The sequence below is a fragment of the Vicugna pacos genome, chromosome 31 (assembly GCF_048564905.1).
Source record: "Vicugna pacos chromosome 31, VicPac4, whole genome shotgun sequence".
Lineage (NCBI taxonomy): Eukaryota > Metazoa > Chordata > Mammalia > Artiodactyla > Camelidae > Vicugna > Vicugna pacos.
Window position 1 is genome coordinate 24163542 of NC_133017.1, and position 26934 is coordinate 24190475.

Sequence of the window (26934 nt, forward strand, 5' to 3'; positions counted from 1 at the left end):
TCACTGTTAGGGGGAGCTGTGACTAATACGTATAGGCTGAGGTGCGTGGCATAGGTCAAGTTAAAGCTGCAACTGCCCACCCCGGGAGCTGAGCCTGGAGGGCTCTGACATCCGACCTCCCAACTCTGCACAGAGTGTGTGAAGGGGAACACTGTGATTGAGCAAAATAGCTTCTCCAAAACCCGACAATACTGCTCACGGTGGTGTCGTTCATCACAGAAACGAGGAACTTATACCAGACCAGACTTAAATGAATAACGAATCTAGTCAAATATTAAAAAGAAACACGATGAGCTAGTGGAGTGAAAGAAAAAACTACTCCAGGCGACTCCATCACTAGTTTTTGTTCTTTCAAAGATGTCTTATAATGGAATCACACCGTGTTTAACCACTTAAGCCAGGCTGCTTTTACTGGGCATAATACCTTTGAGACTGATCCCAGTTCTGTGTGTATCAAACGTGTGTTCCTTCTCACTGCTGAGCGGAATTCAAAAAAGCAACCAGCTCACAGAAATAGAGAACAAACTAGTGGTTACCAATGGTGAGAGGGAAGAGGGGAGGGACAAGTTAGGAGCAGGAGGTTAAGATGTACAAACTTCTAAGCATAAAATAAATAAGCTGCAAGGACGTATTGTACAGCACAGGGAACATGGCCAGTATTTTATAATATCTATAAACGGAACATAATCACTATGTTGTACACCTGAAACTAATACTGTAAATAAACTCTACCTCAGTCAAAAAGATCTTAAAATTATATTCAAAGTGTAATCATTGTTGCTTTTAAAAATCAAAGGGATGGCATTTAAAAATCATGTGCAGATAGTGGAAGTGAAATAACCAAGTGAAAATGATTGATACTCTTATGTGAAGTTTACAAGAACCAGTCCTTTTATAAAGCAGAAGTTACTCTTTAACTTAGTTAAATACTTCTGTTTCTGTTTTCCTCCATTAAAATATTTTTAAACAATAATTTATCCAACCCATAAGACCAAAGGAGGAAATTTAGAAAGTTTGAAATAATAAGGTTAGAGATAAGAGATAGATATTTTTGAAGCCAACTTTGCAAAACTAATATAATTTGCCCAAGGGTTCATGTAAAGTGAGACTATTCTTTATGCCATTTTAAGTAAAATTTATAGTGGTTTGTTTTATTTTTTAGATTCCACATATAAGCGATAACAGACAGTATTTATCTATCTCTGTGTGACTTATTTTCCCAAACATGATACCCTCCAGGTCCATCCATGTTGTTGCAAATGGAAAAATTTCATTATTTTATGGCTGAGTAGTATTCTATAGCTGAGTATACATTCCATACACACACACACACACACACACACACCATATCATTATCATTCACCTCTTGATGGACACTTAGGTTGCTTCCATTTTTGGCTATTATAAATTTCTGCATTGACAGACCAACATTTACAGCTTACTTAACCTATGTTTAATAGTATTGACTTTAAAATAATTTTTTCCCCTGCATTTTGGTTCACCTAGTTAGAGGAGATGGCCTATGCGTTCTAGCAACCCGCTCCCTCTGGTCACCACGGCTCTGTGCTCTAGGGCTGTTCCCTACGTGGGCTGCACGGGTCCTTGTGTGGAGGCTGCTGGCTGCTGGTTTGTAGGGGCGGGTCGCGAGGCGGCTGCCTTTGGGACCCTAGGAGGCCCCAGGGCTAGTGCTGGATCACTATTGGGTGGATTCAGGGTCCAGGAGATGCCAGCACTGGTGCCTTCCCACCAGCGGGCAAAGCCAAGTCCTGCAGTCTGGCTGCAGGGCCCAGCGAGTCCCAAGGCTGGTGCTGGCCTGCTGGTGCGTGGCCTGGGTCGCTGTGGGGCTGCAGTTGTCCCGGGGCTGCTGTCCACCTGGTGGTGAGGCTGGTCCCAAGGCTCCCTGGTGAGTATGACCAAGGCCCAGGGGATTCTGGTGCTGACGGATGAGCAGTGTCCTCATGTCTGTGGCTTGCAGGTCCCTTGAGGTCCCAGGTCGGGTGACTGCACACTGGTGTGTGGGGCCAGGTCCTGGGTCCTCTGGTGGGCAGGGCCACATCCAGGGGCAGCTGTGGGCTCAGGGGGCCTTAAGGCAGCCTATCTGCTTGTGGGGGATTGTCCCTGCCCAGTTAGTTCCTTGGCCTCCGGCGTCCCACTACTGGTGCCTACAGGCTGGTGGGCAGGGGTGGGGCTGGGTCCTAAATGGCGCTTGCCAGCACCAGTGTCCTCGTCGCAGAACCAAGCCGAGCTCCCCAAAATGGCTTCCTCCAGTGTCCATGTCCCCAAGATAAGCTCTGGTCACCGTCTGCCCATCCAGGAGACTCTCAGAGATCAGCCAGTGGATCTGACCCAGGCCCCTTCCAAATTCCTGCTTCTGCCCTGGGCCCCAGAGCAAGTGAGATTTTGTGTGCCCTTTAAGAATAGGGTGCTTCCCACTGCCCTCTGCTCTCCCAAAGGTAGCACACTGCACTTCAAAGCCAAACATTCTGGGGACTCACCTTCCTGGGAGAGGACCCCTGGGTCGGGGAGCCCAATGTGGGGTTCTGACCCCTTTGGGTCCTTTGGGAAGAACCTCTACAGCTGTAATTTTTCTCCCGTTTGTGGGTCACCCTCCCCGGGGGTGTGGGTCTTGACTAGACCGTAACTCCGCCCCTCCTGCCCAGCTCCGTTGCGGTTCCCTCTTTACATATTTAGCTGTACATTTTTCCTGGTAGGTTCTGGTCTTTCTCATTGATAGCTGTCCTGTAAACAGATGTAATTTTGGTGTGCCCATGAGAGGAGGGGAGCTCAGGGTCTTTCTACTCTGCCACCTTGGGAACTCGCCCCAGTTTTGAGATCTTTAACTGACTTTAAGACCTCTGAGAATGATGCTAAGTTAATGAACAACACTGTCACCGGAGATCTTTGGTGATTAAAACGCATAAATATAAATGGATTACAAAAATGACTGATCAGTCTAGAATGCATATCTGCTTTTTGCAAAGCTCCAATTAAGACAGTAAATTTATGCGAGATATAGTGCCTTGTATATAACATTCATAAGGTAAATTTATTTTATTTATTTTTTAATGGAAATATTGGGGATTGAACCCAGGGCCTTGTGCATGCCAAGCACGCACTCTACCACTGAGCTACACCCTCCCTCAATTTTAAAAAGCTGACGTGCCAAAGTTTAAGTTTTTAGCTAACTACATATGTGTATTTAAACCAAAATTCACATAAAATGTTTTAAACTGAAAAAGCTTATGAATAATACAAGAGCAAATAGTTCAGATAAGAATCATTTTGATATTTGTATGAATATACGCTCTACTCTTCAAAGAAAAAGGAAACAATTTTGTTTTCTGTCTTCTGTGGAGGACAGAACCCCACAGCTAACTCTTCTCTCTCAAGGAGTCAGCTTTCTGACAGTGTTCTCTTTATAGCTTTGCATTAATTTCTTGAATCATTTTAAACAAAAATCTCTTTTTTAAAAAGCTGAATTTTCTTACTACTATACTTAATCTAAACCTTGCTTTCCTGGCTTAGTAATTTCCTGTCTTAAAAACAATGATATATGTTCATATCCTGATGTGATTAAATGTTGGGCAACTCTCTTTTGATATTTCCTTCCATTAATCTAGGTCCACACTTAAAACAAAACTGTAGATCAAAAAAGAGAGACTCGACTAATTATGTAGTGGTAAAATGTTATCAGTATGTATATACACATATACATATAAAATGTATCAAAACGTGTAATGATTGAGGCAAAATTGTTCAAAATCGATATTTGTTTTTAGATACAAAACCCTGGTAATTTGGTGGCAACTGTAACACGTACTTCATGAAAGAGATCAGAGGCCCTGGACATTTGTCAATATCGTCATTGATCTTAAGTTTCTTCCCTCTGGATCATTCTTGGCTAAACGTACCCAAATAGGGGATTCCACTCTCCTCCATTCTGAATTAAATACCATCAACTAATCAGAGCTATTCGTTGCTCTCACCCACAGGCGATTTCATAAACTATAGATCAGAAAATGAATTTCCTACAAGTAGCAAAAAAGAAAAAAGCCTCAACAAAAAAATTGTACCAAATACCAGACTTCCCAAGAGACAAAATTTGGATTTCTAGGACTCTTTCTATATAGAAAGGAATGACATGCATCTTATGCTTTTTTTTTTTTTAAGCGTCTTAGGTAATTCTAATGTTTAGCTAGGGCTGAGAACTACTGACGTAAGGTATGAATTGCCCATCAGTTTTGCACACTCACCCAATATTGAGACTAGAAAGCCATTCTTAATATTAATGATCTGAGTGGTGTTCTCATCTGCTTGGAGCTCTTGAATGTGGAGCCCATGTGCATCTGGGTCCTGGAGCCCTGTGCTCTGCTTACATACATGTAGAGATAATTAGCTGCATTTTCTAGCAACAGAGTTTTAGCAGACCTTTTTGTGCAAGTCAATTTTCTTATGAAAGATCACAGTATTAACCTCCTTTCAGAAGAGTATACTGACCATAGAATTTAAGTTTGTCAGACACATTTAAAGGAACAAAAACCTGTGTTATTAAAACCAAAAAATCAAATTAAATTAAAATTTGTAACTGAAAAGTAACTTAAAATGAGAAGTTTGCCCATGCTTGCCTGCCTGAAATGGTGGTTTCATTTTATTTAAATGAGACTTAGAGAAGTCCTTTAACTGGAAATGTTGTCATTTAATTCATGGACCCCATTGAAGAATGAAGGGTTTAAAATATATGACTAAAGAAATGATTTCGTTAAGGATTCGTACAGCAGTGACAGATCAACAGATCAACTACTTGCTCTACGATTCTAATCGAAAAGTCAAATTATGAGTCTTGAGATACTTCTAAGATTAATTAGTAATTTGACGAGGTTTGGACCTAGTTCTAAGTAACTTCATGGAAAGCTATACACTGTATTTTTATTTGTTCAACAAAAAGAACAAATATTATCAAGAATCTAATTTGTATCAGGCCTCGTGGTGGACCTTGGGACAACACAGCCAATAAAACGTACAAGAGGAGTTTCTGGATTTTACAACGTGGCAGTAGTTAGGTGTTGATCCTGGGAGTACCCAGAAAGGCCACAGACAGTCTTCGAAACAGTTCCGAATTCAGTCCGGACCTACAGACTTGAAAAAGAAGAGCGCTCAGCCCCAGCCATCAAAATCGGACGTGTGGCTCTTGATTACAAGTTCCCTAATCAAACTTCTGCCCCCCTGGGAGCACCTCAGTGGTGGGCTTGTTAAAAGCACATGTTCTTACTTTCGTATTTACTCTGAAACAAAGTCGCCGGCTTGTTCTTTGGGGCCGAAAATGCCTTTTGACGCCAAAGGCCAGAAGATTCCAGGGCATCTGCTGGGTTCTGATAGATTGTCTGCCATGGGACTGACATCAGTCCCAGCGGCTTCCGGCCTCTGCCCCTCACCCTTAGGATCGACACCCCAAAACACCTGATATTTGAAGGGAACATCTTGATTGTTTTAAAAATAATTTGGGTGGCTGGTATGATGTTTTTGAGTTCTCCTTCTCTTTCTCTTTCAAGATGATTAATTTATTATTTCTAAGAACACTTTGATGTCTCCCTTTTTGCCTGGGTGACAACCACTACCATTTTCGTAGAAAAAAGTCAGAAGCTCCACGTTGGTGGGTACTCTGCGGCAGCCTCCTGGGTGGAGGCCATCCACAGATGTAACACATGAGTGACTAACTTGTGAGTGACTAACATGACTTGTGGGGAAACGCAGAAGGCCCACACTGTTCCTGGTTATCAGGGCTTGAAAGTCAAGAGTTATTCTTCCCACGTCTCCCAAGGCCCAATTTAACTCAGCTAGGCTTTCTATGTTGGAGATACATCATTAATCAAGTGACTTCAGTTGAGATGACATGTGTGGTCTTTCTACAGGACACATCTAGAGTAACACTGCTGATCAAAATAAAGTCTGTCTCATTTTCTGAATTATTGATAAATTCAGTTGCTTGATATAAACCAAGCATCCCAGGCAATGTGCTGCCCTTGGTGTGGCGATCAGCCAAAGGAAGTTTCACTGAGGGCTGAGATAAATCCAACACATTGACTTTTTCAACCTTGGTCCAAAATGAGACTATTCTCAACCCTCACTACAGGTTGACAAACTTTAAGTAATTAATGATTTGAAAATGTTTTGTGCTCTGCATGAGAGAAACTTTGTTTCTCTCATAATAAAGATGCTGTAAATATATGCTTCTGTGTTTTGATTAAACTCTGAGTCAATAGTCTACAATTAAAAAAAAATCACACATACCACTAGAAATAGGGTAAAAATTTTTACACATGTAATTTGATGTGTGCATATACATATATATGTATATGTTCACATATGCATATGCATGTGTATAAACATACACAAATAAAAGTTACAGGAAGAGGTGAAAATATAAGCAGAGGTCCTAATGTTGTTCTTCCTACCTCAGTGTATACTGTCCTAGACATCATTGCTCAATGCTAAAATTATTGTATCTTAAAATTAATAATAATAATAGCTAACACTTAGAGAATTTTTATCATATGCTCTTCCATAGTAAGTGCTTTACATATACGTAGAGGGAAAATAATATTACTCCTCCCATTTTACATATCAAAGTCTATTTCTCAAGGACACACTGCTGATAAGAGGCATCACTGAGACTGAAATGTACATAGTTTGAATCCAGGGACCATGTTTTTAGTCACCATGCTGTTACCTGCAAAAGCAGCCTCAGTTTTGGCAATGTCTTTTTAATTTCACTTCAGTTTTTCTTCCCTTAAATTAAAAAATTATCAAATAATAAATTTATATAATTTTAAAAAGCCCAAAGGTAAGGTGGGTATACAAGGAATAAGAATAGCCTCCCTCTTCTCCTAACCCTATTTCCTAAGTGACTTGGTGAAAGATCTTAGGCGTCGTGTGTCGTGATATCAAACATAAGAAGTATTTTTTTTCTCGGAAATACAATTGAGTTATTTTTGCCTCCTGTTTGGAGTTTTGCTTCTGGTAATGGCAAAGCAGCTCATATTGGACCAAATCTCTTGCAGATAACAATTGTAACCTCTGGACAAAAACAAACAATAACAAAACCCCACAAGAAAAAAACTAACTGAAGGTACCAGAGAGGTAAGAACAGAAAGAAACTGGAGGGGAGTTCACACTCGGAAGAAAGATACGGCACTGGGTTATTGCCCCACTTCTACGGAGTTCTGCCTGAGGGCAAGCCTCAGCTTGCATGATGGGTAAAACTCAGAAACCTGCCCACCTACTGGCTGAGGAATCAGAGGAGGTAATTTGGGGCAACCACAAAAGCCGAAAAATAAGGGGAGAAATCTCAGAAAGGAGGGAGTTACAGAGCAGATGCCCCAAATTATTCGTGTAAATGTTGCCCAAATCCCTGGCTAGCCCCTGAATGGTACATGAGCACGGCAGACTCCAAGCAAGGCAGTCCCAAAGCTAAGAGAACTGGCAGGAGATCTCAGAGGCTGCCCCCTGCAGAAGCGGCAGAGTATGTGTTCAGACAAATTAACCTCCTGCTAAAACATAATCAACACTGTTGAGAGGAATGATAGAACCCAGAGTGATTATAACACCACGATGTCCAGAACATAATCCAAAATTATTAGACACACGAACAAACAGAGAAATGCGACTGACACTAAAAGCAGTGCTTCTCAAACTTTATGGCCTGAGGACCTCTTTATACTTTTTCAAATCACTGAGGACCCCAACAGGGGTTTATTATGTATATTACATCTATTGATATTACCTTATTAAAAATTAAAGTTGACAACATTTTACGAAGTTTATTAATTCCTTTAAAATAGTAGTAATAAACTCAGTACATGTCCACAGAAGTAACATGTTTTCATTAAAAATAACTATATTTTCTAAAGCAAAAGCAATTAATGAGAAGAGTGGCACTGTTTATATTTTCTTTCAAATCTCTGATGTCTGGATTGAAAGAAAAACAGCAAGATTCTCAGATTTGCTTCTGCATTCATAGCTTTGGTCCTTTATAAAATACTGGTTCATTAAATTATGAAGATATTTCAAATGTTGATGTATTTCATTGTTCAATATTTAAAAATCAGTCATTAATATCTTGACTGCTCTCGTAAGGCAAGTCTTTAAATATCAGGAAACTCATGATAGGAGATACAAGTTTTCAAAAATTCCAATTTTCACTTGAAATTTCAATTTTTATTGTGGGCCCCAAATATTGTCACTGTCCTTGAAGTGACAAACTCTCATCATTCAATTTTTAGAAAATGTCTGCCAAATACTGAATTCTGAAAAAACCAGTGTGTCTACTCATTGTTCTTCCCATTAAAAATGGTGTTTCATGTAAGAATCAGCTAGTTTTACTCACAATTCAACCAACCATACAAGTGCTTTTTCTATCTGCTTCATTATGTAGCAAAAGGGATTTAATCCATGAGTCACAACTTGTTACATAGAATATTTTTTAAAAGAGTATTTAAAGATTGAGATTTGAAGGAATTAATAGTTTATCCGGCTTCATCAAAGCAATTCTTAAATAACTAGCCACTAGTACACTGTGGTGCCACTGCCTTGATTGATTGTAACATGTCACGATCTTTACTGACAACTGCTTTTGTACCGTTATTGCAAATGTCAACATATTGAAACAGGCAAATGATATTTTAGGATTACTAGGAAAATAATTTTGACCTTTCAGATTCCCAGAAGGCACCTTGGGAACCTCAGGAGTCAGCAAACCACAATTTGAGAAATACTGCAGAAGAGAAAATACAAACAATGAAGATTGACCTCAAGATCACCCAGCTGTTTTAACAAAGAGTTTAAAGCAGCTCTTATTGGAATGCTTAAAAAAGTTTATGGAAATATGTTCAAAATGAATGCTCAAATAAGAAATCTCAGTAACGAAACTACTCAAAAAAACCAAATGGAAAATTATAGAACTGAAAAAATGTCATCCTGAAATTTAAAACATTCACTGGGTGGGCCGAATAGATACAAAATTAAAGGAACAGAAAGTATTTTTCCTTGTGATGAGAACTCTTAGAATTTACTCTCTTAGCAACTTTCACATATAAGATGCAGCAGTGTGAATTCTATTCATTAAGTGGTACATTATAACCCTAGAACCTCCTTTATCTAGAAGTTTGCACCTTTTGACCGTCTTCGTCCATTCCTCCTCCCTGACTCCTTGTCTCTGGTAATCACTACCGGACATTTTTATTTTTAAACATTTTTTAAAGTTGAAGTATAGTCCGGTTACAATGTTGCGTCAACTTCTGGTGTACAGCATAGTGATTCAGTTACTTCTATCTCTATCTACATAGATAGATCCCTTTCCATATTCCTTTTCATTATAGGCTATTACAAGATATTGCATGTAGTTCCCTGTGCTGTACAGTAGACATTTGCTGTTGATCTATTTTTTATATACTAGTTAGCATCTGCAAATCTCAAACTCTCAATTTATCCCTTCCCACCCCCTTTTCTCCCTGGTAATCATTCTCTACGTCTATGGGTCTGTTTCTGTTTGGTAAATAAGCTCATTTGTTTCAGAATTTTTTTTTTTTCTTTTTGGTTTCTGGATAGCTATAGTAAAAAAAGACAGACAAACCACACTGTCCTCTGTTGACTTTCTCTGAAGTTGCTGAAAGCACTAATGATCATGGCTTGGTTAACGCCTGTTCTTTGAAAAGTGTGAAACTGTTGGTGCCTCCACTACCAATGCCGCCTGCCTCATATGACAAAGACCTTAAGGAGAATAACTAGGTGTCAGGGAAAGAAGAGAACTTGAATGGAGGGTGGGTGGGAAATTATGACAAAATTCCTTGTGCTGATTTGCACAGGACTCTGCAGCTTACTGCTTTTTGACCTCTGGCAAATCAGTTTACAAGCCAGAGTCCTCCTCTGAGAGTGTCAGTGTCCTCCAATGTCCTTGCTCTGAGGATGAGAGGGGAGAGATGTTGGTACTGTTTGAGAGGAAAAACTTGCCTCTATCCTCTTGCTTTAGTGACGCGGGGCCTGCAAATTAAGCTGCAAAAGACAGATCAATGGGAGAAAAAAGGGTTTATTTCTATGTGTATGCATAGAGGGGTTAACAAAAGAAGTAGCTATCTCCCTAAATGGTTAAAGTTATAGGCTTTAGTCCTAACTGAGAAGGGGGAAGGGAGGGAGAGGAACAGAAAGGTTTTATTAAAAAAGACAAATGGGTTTTAAGGAGAACAAACTGAAGATAAGAATGTTTGTGATAATGTGTGTTTAAGCAGGTGTGAGTGGTCTTTCCTTCTTCTTCGTGGCTGTGAAACTTCCCAAAGAAGGGATTTATGGTACGTTTATCTTGGTCTCTCTCTGTCTCCTGGGAGTCAAGGTGCCTCAAAGGGGATTTATGACAGCCTCATTTCTCAGAAGCTCCTGCTTAGTCAGAGAAAGAAAGCTCTGAGAAAGTTTCTTTCTGCATCTGTTCAATCTCAAATACCTTCAGCTTAAAATATTCTTTTTATCTACCCTGGGTTCCCACAGTACTGTCATCACACAGGGAGGCTGGTGTGGAGCTGGGGTTAGGGGGATGTAGGGCAGCAGAGCTGGTCACAGGGAACTGAGTCTCTGTCACAGACTCAGTTATGTCTCCTCAAATTCATACGTTGAAGCCCTACCCTCTACTAAAACTGTTTTTGAATATATGGCCTTTAAAGGGATAATTAAGATAATAACATCGTAAAGGTGGGGCGCTAATTCAATAGGACCCATGTGCTTAGAAGAGACAGAGGCACCAAGGAAGCATGCATCAGAGAAGAGGTTGCATGAGGTCATAGCTAGAAGGTGGCTGTCTGCAAGCCAAAGAGAGAGGCCTCAGGAGAGACCAAGCCTGCCGACAACTTGATCTTGGACTTCCAGCCCAGTCTGTGGTATTTGTTACGGCAGCCCACGCTGACTAATACACCTTCTTTAGACTCCTTTACTGATCTAGAGGACAGAATGAAATTCCTACCTACTGGAAAAGTATATAAGGAATGAGACACAAGAACCCCAAGACCTGACCAGGAAAGGGCTAAAATCAGAGCTCTCCAGCTACACCCTGACAGAGCAGGAACTCTTTTTGACCTGTCCAGGAAGTAGGAGCAGACACTACAACTCTGATGGCTAAGCGAGGTAAAGAGCAATGGGGTTGGCCTTCACATGTGAGAATTCTATGGCCAGTTCTCATCCTAGACATACTCGCAGCCAACGAGAGATTTAGGGCCTAGTGGGAAGGCACCATTCAAGCTCTCCCTGGCTCTGTGGGGGAACTTGAAGCAGGAAGGTAATGTCAAAGGATTCGAAGGGCAGGGAAGGTAAGCAGGTGACTCAGAGGAGAAGGCTGGGTGAGAGGCATGGAGGTCTTCCAGGAGCATCAACCACCAGTTGACCAGGGCAGGCTCCCAGCTCAGTCCGGGGCAGTACAGACTCACTGGCTTTGAATTAGGGTCCAGGTAGACTGTGACAATTCTCTTTCAATGTATTTCAATAATTTTAATAGTTTTAGACTTACGTTAAAAATTGAGGACACAGGACAGAGAGTTCCCCATGCACCCCACCCCCAGTTGCCCCCATTACTGACATCCTACATTAATATGGTACACTGGTTACAATGAATGAACTTACATTGACACATTACTAAAGTCTGTGCTTTGTCTGGATTCCCTTAATTTCTACCCGAAGTCCATTATTTCTGTTGCAGGAGCCCACAGTACCTTTAGTCATCAGGGCTCCTTAGCCTCCTCTTGACTGTGACAGTTTCTCAGTCTTATTTCTGATGACCTTGACAAAACCGTGACCACACATTTTAGTTCACCTTTGCAGCTAACACAGGACCCCAGGGCACAGCCCTGGGAGGGGAGGGAGGCGAGTTCTCGTAGAACATGTTCCCCCGCTGAACTATTCCACAGCTTTCCCCCTGCCTTTGCTGGACAAGCCAGCACACTTCTGCCAGGCAAGTGGAATCTGGAACAGTCGGGGGTGCTGGGCGGGGCGAAGGCTCAGGGGCGTGGCGAGGGCTCAGGGGCGGGGCCTGGCGCGAGAGCGAGGCTTAGGGGGCGTGACTAGGGAAAAGGCCTGCCGGGGTAGGGGCGGGGTCTGGGCGTGGCCTGCGGCGTGCGCGCGGCGGGGGCGGGGCAGCAGCCGCAGGCCCACGCCGTAAACAGACAACATGGCGGCGGCGGCGGCGGCGGCGGCGGCACCGGGGGCCTTGGGCACTTTGCAGGCCGGCCGCGCCCGCTTGGTGGCCGCTTGCTGTGCGCGGCTCGGCCCCGGGTGGAGGCTGCCCGGCCCCTGGACGGGCCCGCGGGGCGGCCCGGCGACCTGGGCGCGGGGCTGGACGCCCGCGATCGGGGGGCCGGCCTCGCGGAGGGGCTTCGGCTCCGAGGTGAAGACGGAGGACGAGCTGCGGGTGCGGTACCTGGAGGAGGAGAACCGAGGTGAGGGGCGCGAGGCGGGCGGCCGCCGGCCCCGGGAAGGGGTCGCCAGGTCGAGCGCCCGGGCTGACGCCAGCGCCCGCGGGGAGGCCTGGGGGGCCCTCCCCTCCCCCACCCGGCGGCGCGCAGTCGGGGGCGCTCGGGCCGGCCGCGCCCTGCGCACGGCTCACCTGTGCCAAGGTCAGCGGACCCGCTGCGTGCGAGCCCCGCGTCCAGATTCTGTTCTCGCTCGGTGCTTGCCTTCTGGCGGCTCAGACATCAGGGGGAGAGTTTCAGAAGCCGCAGTGAGAATGCACTGTATTGATTATTCTGAATAGTCCTCAATTTAAAGCTGTTCCTCTGAAATTTTCCCCTTGTCCATTTTGTCTTAGAAAGTTAGTTTGGTGGACGAGTCCATTTCATTTAAACCATTTTGAGCATTCTGTTTTTGCTTTCTGCTCTTCCGGCTGCCTTGCTGAGCTCTGGGGGACGTAATTGTGCACGGTCTTGCTCTTGCCCTTGAGCCACCTTCCGTGGGAGGAGACTGGTGCGTTAGCGATACGGTGGGAGGAAGGGCTGTGATAGAGGGGGTGTGCCTTTCGGCGGGATAACCGCGAAAGCTCAGTTCCTTTCACTTGCCTTGTTGGAGAAAGCCAAGTGGATCATGAAAGATGGAAACAGCAGTTTGCCAGAGGAGCAGACATTTAATTTTGACACGCAGTTACTGAGCACCTAGAATCCGTTAAGCAGAAGTTCAGAATGAGTTAAGTCATGATTCCTATCTTAATGCAACTGCTAATATAGTGAGGAAGATGCTGGTAATTAAAAGGCTGTGCTAACTTTAAAGGCTTGGTGAGAGCTGAGGGCTGGACTACGCCCAAGGGGAGATTGGAAGACACCAGAGGGGCGATTTCTGAGGGTCAGGTTTGGGTTTCGCCAGATGAAAAGGGTTCCAAGGCATTCCTTGTAATGGAATTTGACATTAGTGAGGGTCCTTAGGCAAACTTCTCTGTGCTTCAACTTTCTTATGTGTAAAATAGGAAAAAAAATAATACCAACTTTGTATGCCTGCTGTGGACATTAGATGAGAGCGTTCATATAAATTGCATACTCAGTGTCTAACTCATAGGGGGTACTCCGGAAGATGATGAGTTATTTTATTTATTTATTATTCCAGACCAGAGACAAGAGCATGGGCAGAGGCATGGAGTGTGAACATGTGTGGTGTTTTGGGGCAGTAGCGTAAGGCAGTGTGACTGGTACAGCATGACAGGCAGAATATTGAGAAACTCAGCTGGGAAGTAGGCGGGCAGTTGGGCGTTTAGAGCTGTGTATTTCAGTTACACTAGGTGTGCCGACAGTGCATCGGATGCAAAGGCATTTCAGACACAGCTAGTAATGTGCACCATGTTCTGTGTTTGTTTTTTTTATCTTTATGACTTAAATGATTGCAAATTGAAAGTAAATTTTCATCAAGTATCTGGGAAGTCTTTAAATTAGGACCCAGATGGATCAAAGAGAAGAAATCAGAGAATACAAGACTATTTAATACATTCAGAATGTTTTCAGTTACTTGTTATGTAGAAATCAGCTATTAGGAGATAAAGTTTCTTAGGAAAATTGACCCAGGTTCCTTTCAGGATTGGCAAGATGACAAGTCAGTCCTGGCTCTTGGCTAACATTACATATCCTTCGCTTTGCTTTGCTGTCAGATCAGCAGTGAGCAGCGCAAAGAACATTAGGTCACGGATACTGCAGGTGAGGGAGTCTCCCAGATGCCTGTGCTTCCTGTTAGAGGCCAGTCCAAAATCCGGTGCTCTCAGCAGCCTGCAGGGGATATGAGAGCTCTTCCGGGTCGCAGGAGCCCTAGACTGCTCTCTGCCCTGTATCCCTTTTAGGTGGAGGTGGGTAAGTGCATGCAGAACACATTGGCCTTTACCTTTTCCTGCTCTTTTATGTGTCTGTGCTTTTGCACACACCTCCTGGAATGACTTCTCCCTTCTCCCTGCCAACCTTCTCCCAGTCTGGCAGGCTTCTACTCATAAGTGTGGCCCATTTCAAAGATCATTTTTGTGAGTTACGTACCAGCTTCTGGCAGAAGTAGAGCAAATGATCAAATGCATAATGCACGTCATCCTTGGTGCCTGCGCCTTCCTCGTTGTTCCCACCTAGCTTATCATCAGGTCTTCCCCAGTGCCTTTGTATCTTTCCACTTTTTCTCCATGCTCTCCTTTATCAACACCACTCTCGTCCAAGCCTGTATCATCTCTCAGGTGGGCTGTTGCAGAGGAAGACGAGTCTTCCTACTTGCTCTTTTTTTTTTTTTTTCAAACAGGTTGATTCCATTCATATGTTTTTCTCACGTTTTAAAAGATATGTTTTCGAGTATTTTATAGCATGTGAATTCTGGCTCAGCAAAGTGATATATTTAGATAGATGTGTATATTTTAAAATCTTTATTGAGATTGATTCATATATAAAATTAAAAGTGTACAATTGTTTTTAGTGTATTTACAGAGTTGTGCAACCATCACCACAATCCAATTTTAGAACATCTTTATCAGTCCAGAAAGAAACCCTGTTCTCTTAGCAGTGGACTCCCCATTCTCATACTCCGTCTCCCCACAAAATAAGACCCATTTGTCATCTACTTTGTTTCTCAGCAGCTTTTTCTACTTTGGATGTTTCACGTGAAGAAATCGTAAGTGGTTATTTATGGCTTCTTTCACTGAGCTGTATCAAGGCTGTATCACTTTGTGGCGTGTATCAGTAAGTACTTCATTTCTTTTTATGGCTGAATAATATTTCATTGTTTGGATTATCTGTTCAATCATGTACATTTGTGTCATTTCCACTTTTTGGATCTTGTGAACAATCCTGCTTAGAATGTTCATATATAAATTTTTAGGACATTCTTGTTTTAAAATTTCCACTTAGGAGTGGAATTGCTGGGTCATATTGTAATTGTAATTCTATGATGAACATTTTGAGGAACTACTAAACTTTTCCAAAGTGGCTGCAGCATTTTATATTCCTATCAGCAAAATATAAGAGCTCTAATTTCTTCACATCATGACCAGTACTTGTTTGGGTTTTTGATCATAGCCACCGGGTGTGTGTGAGGTGACATCTCATTGTGCCTTTGATTTGGATTTTCTAGTGGTTAAAGATGTTGAGTATCTTTTCATGTGCTTATTTGGCCATGTGTGTATCTACTTTAGAGAAGTGTCTTTTCATATCCTTTTTAATTTGGTTGTTTGTCTTTTGTTTTGAATTGTAAGAGTCCTTTATTTACACTGGAAATTAAGTCCCTAATCAGATACATGATTTGCGTAACTTTTCTCCTATTCTGTGGGTTATCTTTTCAGTTTATTAATGGTGTATTTTGAAGAACCTAGGATTTTAATGCTGATGTATGATGTCCAATTTGTTGGTTTCTTTATTGGCTGAGCTTTTGGATCATATGTAAAACACTTATCTAATCCAAGGTTACAAAGATTTGTAACAGTTTTCTTCTAAGAGTTTTATGATTTTAGCTTGTCAGTGCTTTTGTCTGTGATCAATTTAGAGTTAGCTTTTGTATATGGTGTGAAGTAAGAGGTTAATTTAATTCTTTTGCTTTGGATATTCAGTGTCTCAGAACTATTGAAAAAACTGTTCTTTCACGACAGAATTGTGTTGGCACCTCCTTTGAAAATTAATGGACCTTAAACATAAGAGTTTATTTCTGGACTTTCAGTTCTATTTCAATTATCTACATGCCTATCTTTATGCAAGTACCATTTCTGAAGAATTTACCAGAATTTCTGAAAAATTCTCAGTTTTCTCAAGAAAGTCAAATCCACTGGCATCTTGATAGGGATGCATTGAATAGTCAGATCAATTTGGGGAAAGTCGCCTTCTAAACAATGTTAAGTTTTCCATTTCATGAACGTGGAATATCTTTTCATTCAACAGCGGTTTGTAGTTTTCAGTGTACAAGACTCGCACTACTTTTAAATTTATTTCTAACTATTTCATTCTGTTTGGATACTGTTGTAAATGGAATTGTTCTCTGTGTTTTGTTTTCAGATTGTTCACTGCTAGTGTATAGGAATACAGTTGTTTTTGTATGTTGAGCTTATATCATACAACTTTGCTGAACTTGCTTATTCTCATAGTTTTTTTTAGTAGATTCCTTAATATTTTCTATATGCAAGATCCATGTCACCTGCACAGAGAAGACGTTTTGCTTATTCTCTCCCAATCTAGATGTCTTTTATTTCTTTCTTTTGCCTAAATCTCCCTCATTGGAGTCTCCATTACAGTATTGAATAAAAGCATCAGGAACAGACATCCTGGTCTTGTTCCTGATCTTGAGGGGAAAGCCTTCAGTGTTTCACCACTAAGTATGACGTTAACTATGGGTTTTTTGTAGATGTGCCTTATCAGGTTGAAGAAGCCTCTATTCATCGTTTTTTTTTTTTTTTTTAATCTTGTTGAATTTTTTCAGATTCTTTTTCTTTATCTATTGGCGGTAATTGTGTGACTTTTCTTATTTAACCTACTTATGTGATGGGTTACATTAATGGATTTTCAAATATTGAACCAGTGTTGTGCACCTCGAACAAACCCGACTTGATTGTGGGGTGTAATTAGTTTTATTCATTGCTGGATTTGTTTGGCTAATATTTTGTTTAGGAGTTTTACATTTATGTTGGTGAGGGATAGTGGTCTTTAGTTTTCCGTTCTTGTGATGTCTTTGCCCGGTTTTGGTAGAAGAGTAATGCTGGCTTCACAGAATGAGCTAGGAAGCGCTCCTCCTGCTTCTGTTTTCTGGAAGAGATTGTAGAGAAATTATATCATTTTTTTTTCCTTTGAACGTTTCAGTAGAATTCACTGGTGACACCACCTGCATCTGATGCCTTCTGTTTGAGAAGCTGATTAATTACCGATTCAGCTTCTTTAATAGCTATAGGCCTGCCCAGTTTATCTGCTTCTTCTTCTGGTACTTTGTGTCTTCTAAGGAACTGGTCCATTTCATCTAAGTTGGCACATTTATTGGCATATGGTTGTTTATAATAGTCCTTTATTATGCTTGTGGTATCAGTGGGATTCAGTAGTGATGAATTTCTGATGTTAGTAAGTGTTATTCATTTCTGATACTAGTAATTTGTATTCTCTCTCTCTCTCTCTCTCTTTTTCATGGTTAGCCGGGCTAGAGGCTTATCAGTTAACTGCTCCTTTTAAAGAACCAACTTTTGATCTGGTTGGTTTTTCTTTACTGATTACCTGTTTTGAATTTTATTGATTTCTGCTGATTTCTACTTTTTTTTTTAACTTATTTTAGATTTAATTTGTTCTTTAGTTTCTTAATGTGGAAGCTTAGATTATCAATCGTAGATGTTTCTTAATATGCACATTCAGTGCTGTGAATTGTCCTCTAATCACTGCTTTTGCCGCATCACACAAATTTTGATAAGTTGTATTTCCAATTAAATTTAGTTAGAAGTATTTTAAATTTCTCTTGAGACCTCTTCTTTTACCTATATGTTGCTTTGAAGTGCCTTATTTAATCTCCAAGTATTTTGAGATTTTCCAGCTATCTTACTGGTTTCCAGGTTTTTTTCCATTCATCTAGGAGCATACTTCGGTATGACTTCTGTTTTAAATTTGTTAAGGTGTGTTTTTAGCCCAGGATGTGGTCTGTCTTGTGAATATTCATATAAGCTTGGGCAGAATGTGTATTCTGCTACTGTTGTTGGACGCAGTATTCTATATTCAATTAGATCTAGTACTCAATGAGATCTAGTTGATTTTTGGTGGTGGTCAGTTTTGCTGTACCCTTAACTGATTTTCTGCCTTCTGAGTCTGTCTATAACTGATAGAGACAAGTTGAAATTTGCAGCTATGGTAGTGGATTTATTTCTCCTTGTAATTCTGTAGTTTTTAAATCATGCAATTTGATGCTCGATTGTTAGGTGCATATACATTGTGGTCTATTATGTTTTGTTGGGGAAATGCCCCCTTCAGCATTATGTACTGCCCCCTTTTATCCCTGAGACGCTTCCTTGTTCTGAGATTTGTTTTCTCTGAAATTAATGTAACTACTCCAGGTTTTCTTTTATTAGTGTTAGCATGGTTTATGTTTCTCCATCTCTTTATTTTTAGTCAGTCTGTGTCTTTATATTTAAAGTGAATACACAACATATCATATAGTTGGGTCTTGTTTTTAATCCATTCTGGCAATATCTGTGTTTTAATTAATATATTTTATACCATTCATACTTAAAGTGATTATTGAAATAGTTGGGTTGTTATATCTTATATTTGTAAGTGCTTTAGGATGAACTTTTGATTTTTAATAAGTCTAAAAACCAGAAGTTTGTTGTGTGTGTGTGTGTTTATATTTATTTCCTATTCTGACAGCTGAAACAATCTCAAAGGAATGATACCATAATAGCAATGAACATATCTAATGCCCAGATTTTGGTTTCTAAACACTCTGCCCCCTGAAAGAAACCAGGGCTCTTTGGAGAAATCTCTGATTTTAGGTCTGGAGCAGGGAAATTGAATGGTAAACCTGGATTATCTTTGGGGTCAAAGAGCAAGATAGTGTCCAAATGCTAAAAGGAACGTGTCAGAAGGACATAGGCTTACAAGAGCTCTCACTGGCCATATATAGGATAATTTGAACATTAAAATGTATAATAGTAGTAGATTATAGCTTATACCTTGAATAAAGAATCCATGAAGTCATAGTGATTACTCAAAATACTGGTGGGAGGGAAGAACTGTTTTTATTGAAGAATGATGGGGATGATAGAAAATCACCATTTTGAAACCATCGATGTAAAAAGAAAGGAATTATCACAGCAGTGGGAAATACGGACACTTTCTCTTTTTCCAAGATGATATCCAGGTGTCCCAACACCATTTCTTTATCTTTATACCCCACTGGTTTGCAGTGCCATTTTTATCATAAGCTGAGTTTCCATCCAGGCTTTACCATTCTCTTCTGTGATCTCTGTAGACGCTGCACTTGTGCATTATTTTATGAGTAAAGCTGTGTTGTGTTTTAATGTATCGCAGGGCTGGATACTCCCTCCTTCACCTTTGCTCTTCCTTTTGCTTTGTTTCTTGACTCTTCCTGTAGGGTTATTTTTCCATATGAGTTTTGGAATCTTCATGTCTAGTTTCAGAAGAAGTCTGGTTGATGTGTTTTTTTTTTTAATTGGCATTGTGTTGGCTCTAAAATTAGGGAAATATTTGTGTTTCCATTTGTTCAGTTTTTTCTCTCTCCATTTTTTTTCAAAGGAGGGTTTTAAAAGTGCCTGCCAGTGGGATTTGCCCATTTCTGTTAAGTGTACCTGAAGTGGTTCTCCCGGCCTCCTTTCTGGTTGTTGTAAAAATGAGATTTATGACCATGCGGTGTCTCCTAAGTGGCTGCCTGTCTTCCTTTTTCCTCCCTCGTCTCCCTCCTCTCTTTCTTCCTTTTTGTATGAAGGTTATTGTTTCTGGATGTTAACTTCCTGCCTTTTAAATAATGCTCTTTTGTTCGCGGTAGTTTTTGATTTGATTGTTTTGGGTTTGCTAGGTTTACAGTCATCATCTGTTAATGATTTTCCAAGCTTCTAAAATTTTAGTATTATAAAAATTGCTGCAGTCCCTGTGCACGTCTCCTTCTGTTCCTGTGAAGGAGTTCTGCATTAGTTCAGTGTATTTTTGGTATTGGTTCTGTTTTTGTAGTATTGTAAGGAGACTGAATTACGTATGTGGTTTATCAAAAGTATTCTGTCAGTGATTTTCAGTACTTGGTGTATTACAGGAGATTTGTTAGTGATAATAGTTAAATTATTGAAGTCTACAAAATTTTAAAGTAACACAATATGCTAATGGTAAAAAAAAATAAATAAATAAAGCACCATGGAAGGGTGCCACCTCTTCACTTTCAGACCCTTTCATCAGAAGTAAAAACTTTAAACTCATCTTTTGAGTCCTTGCTGTGAATAATGATTTTATTCACTTTCTTATTTGTTTACAGATAATTATTTTTATAGACAGTATGTGGACTTTTTTTGATGTAAGATCAGAAAATATTTGCTATTCTCTTTCTTTCATCTTCTAACCTTCCAATTTCTGTCATTTGTAACTTTGGTTCACATCAAAGTTTATGAGAGTTACATTTTTTCTGTCTTATAGTTATTCAGCACTTTATCTATAGATTGACTATAAATAGGGGTTACAATATGAGTGATAGTAGTCATGCTGGACCCACCACCTTCAGTGTGTTTCTGGAAGAGCATATGTTTCATCTCCATCCCACAGCCCGAAGCCCGTGTGCTGTCATCTCTCATCAGAATCTCTGCAGGAGCCACTTGTTTGGAATCCCCCAAAATACTTCTGTTTTTCTTTTTTGTAAATTGAGTTGAAATTTCACACAATGCAGAATCTACCATTTTAACTTTTTAAAGGGTACACTCAGTGGTTTTTAGTTTATTCACTGTGTTGTACAACTGTCACCGTAGTCTTATTCCAAACACTTCCATTACCTTCAAAACAAACCCGTACTCCTTAGTCAGCCCCCGGTTTCCAGAAACTACTAATCTCTTTTCTGTCTTTTTGGGTTTGCCAACAGTAGATATTTCATAGAAACAGAATCATATACTATGTGACTTTCTGTGTCTGACTTCTTTCAGCTTAATGTTTTCAGAGTTCTTCTATGTTACAGCATGCGTCAACACTTGGTTCCTTTCTATGGCTGAGTAATATTCCATCGAATGATTATAGCTCATTTTGTTTGTTTTTGCTTTTTAGATATTCTGAGTAATGCTACTAAACTCTTGTATGCAGTTATTTGTTTGAACATGCGTTTCATTTCTCCCGGGTAGATACCTAGGAATAGAGCCATTGGATCGTTTGGTAGTTTTTATGCTGAGTTTTTGGGGGAACCACCAAACTGGTGTCCATGGGGGCGCACCACTTCACGTTTTCATCGACACCGAATGAGAGTTCCTGTTTCTCCACATCATCATTGCCACTTGCCTGTTTGCATTTGTTTAAATTTCAGCTGTCTTACTGGGTGTGAAGGGATCCCTCACTGTGGTTTAAGATTTGCATTTACCTGGTAACAAATGTTGAGTCTCGTTTCATTGGTGTATCTTTTTTGGAGAAATACCTGTCCAAATCCTTTGCCTGTTTTTCAGTTGGGCTGTCTTTTTCTGTGAGTAATAAGAATTCGTTGTGTAATCTGCACATTAACCCCATATCAGGTATATGATTTGCAGATATTTTCTATTCTGTCGGTCGATTTTTCCCTTCCTTGGTAGTTTTGATGAAGTCTGTTATATACACATATATATATTTTTTAAAAAATTTATTGTTTGTGCTTTTGTTACCGTAAGACGCTGTTGCCTAATCCAGGGTCATGAAAATTTGTACCTATGCTTCCTTCTAAGAGTGTTACAGTTTTAGCTCTCTCTTATGCCTTGGGTCTATTTTGAGATAATTTTTTATGTGGTAGAGAGAAGGGCCCAGCTCCGTTCTTTTGTGGGTGAGTACTTACTTGTCCCACCACTGTTTGTTGAAAAGTCTTGTACCATTGAATGGGCTTAATATCCTTGTTGAAACCAATTGGTCACAAGTTTTTATTTATTTGGATCTTCCTTAGGCTTTTTCATTAATGTTTTGTAGTTTTCAGTGTACAGTCTTGAACTTTCTTGATTAAATTTCTTCTTAAGAATTCTGTTCTTTTTGTTGCTACTACAAATTATTTTCCTAATCTCAGTTTGGGAGTGTTTATTGATAGTGTATAGAGATATAACTGATTTTTGTATATTGGTCTTGTATCATACAACTTTTCTGAGTTCATTTATTAGCTCTAATAGTTTGTGGTGGATTCTTTGGAATTTTCTGTATATAAGATCATGTTATTTGTGAATAGAAATAGTTTTACTTCTTTTTTTCCTATCTTGAATGCCTTTTAATTCTTTTTCTTGCCTTAATGACCCTGGCTAGAATTTCCATTACAACGCTGAATAGGAGTGCTGAGAACAAGCATCCTTATCTAGTTTTTTTTATCTTAACGGGAAGACCTTCAGTTTTTTGACATTAAGTATGATGTTGGTTGTGGGTTTTTTTTTTTATAAGTGCCCTTTATTAGGTTGAGGAAGTTCCCTTCTATTACTAGTTTGTTGAGGTTTTTCTATTTTTTTTTCTTTTAATCATTAAAGCATGTTGGATTTTGTCAAATGTTTTCTTCTGTATCAGTTGAGGTGATCCTGTGGCTTTAAAATTTTTTCTTTATTTTATTAATGTGGTTTGTTACTTTGATTTTTTTGTGCTGAAACACTCTTCCGTTGCTGGGATAAATCCCTCTTGGTTTAGAAACCTTTTCATACGCTGTTCATTTTGGTTTGCTAGTATTTTGTTGAGGATTTTTACATCTATATTCATAAGGGATATTAGTGTATAGTCCCCTAGTGTATTCGTGCTTCCTTCTAATCTGTTTTCTACACTGTGGCCTGAGTGATCTTTTTAAAATGGAAATTTGAACAGAGATACATTTCCCCAGTTTTATAAAAAGCTGTTAGAAACATTGCAAACATACTAAATGGTGAAGTACTTAGAAACATTTTCATTAAAGGCATTGACAAAATAAGAGACCTTATTATTTTTGCTAATATTGTGTATTGGACTTGAAGTCCTAGCTGAAGTAAAACAGCAAGAGAAGGAAATGAGAAATTAACTTTGGAGCAGAAAATGTAATTGCCAATATTTCTGGGTATTGATTGATTGTCATCTGAGAAAATTGGAGAGAACCACTTATTAAACCTATTAATATTTCATAAATTTTCTGGGGAAAGATCACATAAAATCTCATTAAACTTTCCACATACTCTCAGTATGTGTTAGAAAATGTAACTGATACAGAAATAAAAGCATTCACCTAAGAGGCAACAAATAGCCTTTGAAGATGCTCAAGTGCCATGTGGAACAGTCTCTTAAGTGTTTGTCGAGGGGAAAAAACCCAAGACCTGAAAATGCGGCGCATTGCACCACGTTCTAAACGGAAGGACTTAATACTTTAAATATATCAGTTTCCTAAATATTAAACAGCAACTTTAACGTAATTCCATTGACTATCCTAACAGTTTATTTTAAATTTCAGCAAACAAGAGTTACGTTTAAGAATATTTAAACCATTTTGAAAAATAGGAACTGATAGGCGTGGTGCTTGCTGTGAATGAGATAACAAAACATAAAATGCTGTTCTAATAATTAAAGCAGCGGAGCGTAAGGACTGGAGCAGACCAAGACATTGACAGTAAAACAGAGCAGAGAGTCCAGAAAGTGCCTTTTGTAGTTATTTAGTATCCATCTGTTTGGTTTTTGAAATCAGAAGGAAAATAGTGGGCTGTTTTATAGATAGTGCTGGCCGAAATGTTTATGCATTTTAGATAAAATAAAGTTATGAGTGCTGTGGAGTTGACAATAGCAGAAATCAAAGCATTCAAAGTATTAGAGAATTGGTTCTAATCACGGGGTAGAGAAATCTTTCTTAAATTTTAATTTACATAGTTTTGCTTTGTCTTAATTCCTTATGCAGCTGGTGACGTGACCAATATCTAATACGGTTTGTTTTGAGAACTAGCAGTGCCTTCCTCAGCCCCATTTCCCACACTCCAGAGCCAGTCAACCCTTTAAGACCCTTTGGCTGAGTCTTTTGGGCACATATCACCTCGTTTCAAATAACATACATGTGTTTCTACTTCTGGAATTTTCAAATTTAGGTATTATCTCTCTGTTGACTTTTTGCTCCTTTCACACTCCACCACTCATGTGTGCTTTCTCTTTTGCCGCCATCCTCACTCCATGGTGCTGTGGTGATTTGGCTATATTCTAGGTCTAAGTAAATGTTGTCATTAAAAAAATAGCTTTATTGAGAAATTCATGTACCTTAATATCCTCCTATTTAAATATACAATTTAATGGCTTTATTATCTTCACAGAGATGTGCCTCTATCACCACAGTCAATTGCAGAACATTTTTGTTGCTCCAAAGAGAAACTTTACAGTTTTTAGATGTCACTGCTCAAATCCTCTGTCTCCACCCGCCCTAGGGCAAACCACTCATCTACATTTTTTGTCCTTTTCAATTTGCCTCCTCTCGACAGTTCATATAAATAGAATGATACAGTATGTGCTTTTTTTAATGACTGGCTTCTTTCACTCAGCATGTTTTCAGGGTCATCCGTGTTGCATGTGTATCAAAACTTCATTTCTTTCTTTTTTTGCTGAATATCACCCTGCATGGATATAGTACATTGTGTTTATCCGTTCATCGGCTGATGGGTATTTGGGTGGTTTCCACATTTTGGCTGTTTTGGATGCTGCTCTGATCATTCCGCTGCAAGTGTTTGTGTGGACATGTGTTTTCATTATAAAACCTTTTTAAGGAAGACAGTACATGCGTAAGTTGCAGAGGCAATGATATACCACCTAAAAAGTTAAAACTTCGGTGCAAAAAAAATACCACAAACAAGTTGAATTTTAGAAGCGAGTGATAGAGAAAAAACCTGTTATATAAATAATGGATTAATACCTGTACTCTACAAGTTAATTAATCGAAATGCGAAAGACAACTCTGACAAGATGGGCAAACAACAAGGACAGTTAATTCACAAAACAAATAACAAATGATCATTAAGCTTTGGTTCAGAAGATTGGCTGAAACCTGATACATGATGCCATCGCTTTCCCACATTTTGTCAGAGCTTTATAATCAGCAGTGTCAAGGGGTAGACCAGTAATTCTCAACAACATATTTTACAAGATCCCCCTTTACTGACCTGAAATGAAATGTATAGATAATGTAAACTGCTCATGCACATCATTAAAAAAAAATCTTTAAATACAATAATGAAAACAAAAGAAAGATAATTTATGGCAAAATAGCTTAGTTCAATGTATAACTTTTCTGTTAGGATTTCAGAGAAGTTAGAAGACTAGAAGCCATTCTACAAAGGAAGTAGAGAAAAATAAATAACAGGTGGTATAGGGGGATATTAGAGTAAAACCTAGTACTGGGTTAGTAAGTAGAGACCAGGCTCATTTGTATATAAGAGGCGGAAAATAGCCTGAATTGAAGAAGGGATGACATGCCAAGGTAAACTCTGCACTGAGCAAAAGTGATATTCTCACGAATGAGCTGTGCTTGACTGTTTTTTGAGTCAGAATAATCTCCTCCTGGGATGTGGGAGAGGGTGGTGACAGGGTGAATTGTAAGATTAAGTTCTCATTGATGCTAAGTCAAACAGTAATTGCCTGTAATATATTTGAAAGTGCAGTGAATATAATTAGACGCAGGATACCTTTCTTTCTTTCTTGTTTGATGGGTAGTGTGTAAAACGGTTTATTAAAATTGCTCTGGTTTTAGGGCAGCAGGCCTGTACTCGAAAAGAGCACATGCGTGTCTGTGTGTCAAGTTCGGAGTTTTGTGCATCTCATTGTGTGAGGTCTCCTGTGCTGCTGTGGCTCCTGCATCTTGTCTAACAGTGTGGTGGTTCCAGGCGAAGTGGCACATACACAACTGCCACAGGAACTTCTAAATGGCCCGAAGGAGCTGAGTCCCAGGGCCCTAATTCCCGTATATCTTTATGAATGACTTAATGTGTATAATGTAAGAATAATTTGTTAGCGCTGTTGTGTCTTAGTACAGTGTAGAGGTAGTTTAAAAGTATATTTGAATTGATCTTATCGGATTAATTTTATATATTTGAGAATTAGTGGTAATGTAAATATTCAAATATGTGGGCAAGGAAGTGCTCTTGTGCAGGTCATACACCTAATTGGAAAGGAAGTGTAGAATTTCTCAAGTTTTTAAAATTCCAAAGGTTTTAATGTTCACATTTGTCCTTAATTTCCTGCATGTAATTTTGTACAATGAAGGGTTCCCTAAACGTTATAAGCTTTAGGTCCTGCAAACCCTGGATCCAACCCTGGTGACGGTCCAAGACGTTTTTTACATTTTCCAAATGTGTTCTAAGAGGTGTTTCATTCCATTGAGGTGTGCTGCTATGAAACAAATCGGTATTGGTGTTTTGGCTGGGCAGTAAATAGGGACAGTATTTTTGAGTCGTGTCTGTTAAAATTAAGAATGCACCATTCTGTTGGACCTAGAAATTCCATTTTTTGATACCTATTGGAGAAATATTTATACATGTACAGAAAAGAAATCTTCAAGAATGTCTATTGCAGCATTACATTTTGGAAAATGCTCATCAAAAAGAAAATAAATAGTGGAAATCCATTTTACAGAATATTATGAATTGAAACGAATGTCTTAATACAGAAGGATCTTTAAGACTTAATTAAGTAAATAAAGGAAATGAGTATGAGCCTGTTTGTGTAAAGCAGCTCAGACAGAAAATTAAATAGATTTTCTGGACGGTTACGTGTCAACATGTAACCATGGCTACCTCTGGAGAGGAGAGTGGCATTGGGTCCAGGG

At 39.6% G+C, this 26934-nt stretch overlaps 1 protein-coding gene across 3 annotated transcripts in view; it reads left to right on the top strand.

Moving 5' to 3' along the window:
* The first annotated feature begins 12022 nt into the window (after nucleotides 1-12022).
* Nucleotides 12023-26934, top strand: part of AUH (AU RNA binding methylglutaconyl-CoA hydratase) — a 146205-nt gene continuing 131293 nt past the window's right edge. Inside the window, exon 1 of one of the 3 annotated variants that reach the window (XM_072952733.1) lies at nucleotides 12023-12467. In XM_072952733.1, coding sequence (XP_072808834.1) covers nucleotides 12200-12467 — 268 coding nt within the window. In that variant the 5' untranslated portion in view covers nucleotides 12023-12199. The remainder of the gene's footprint in view (nucleotides 12468-26934) is intronic. The other 2 variants (XM_072952732.1, XM_072952731.1) reach the window with 2 other exon arrangements.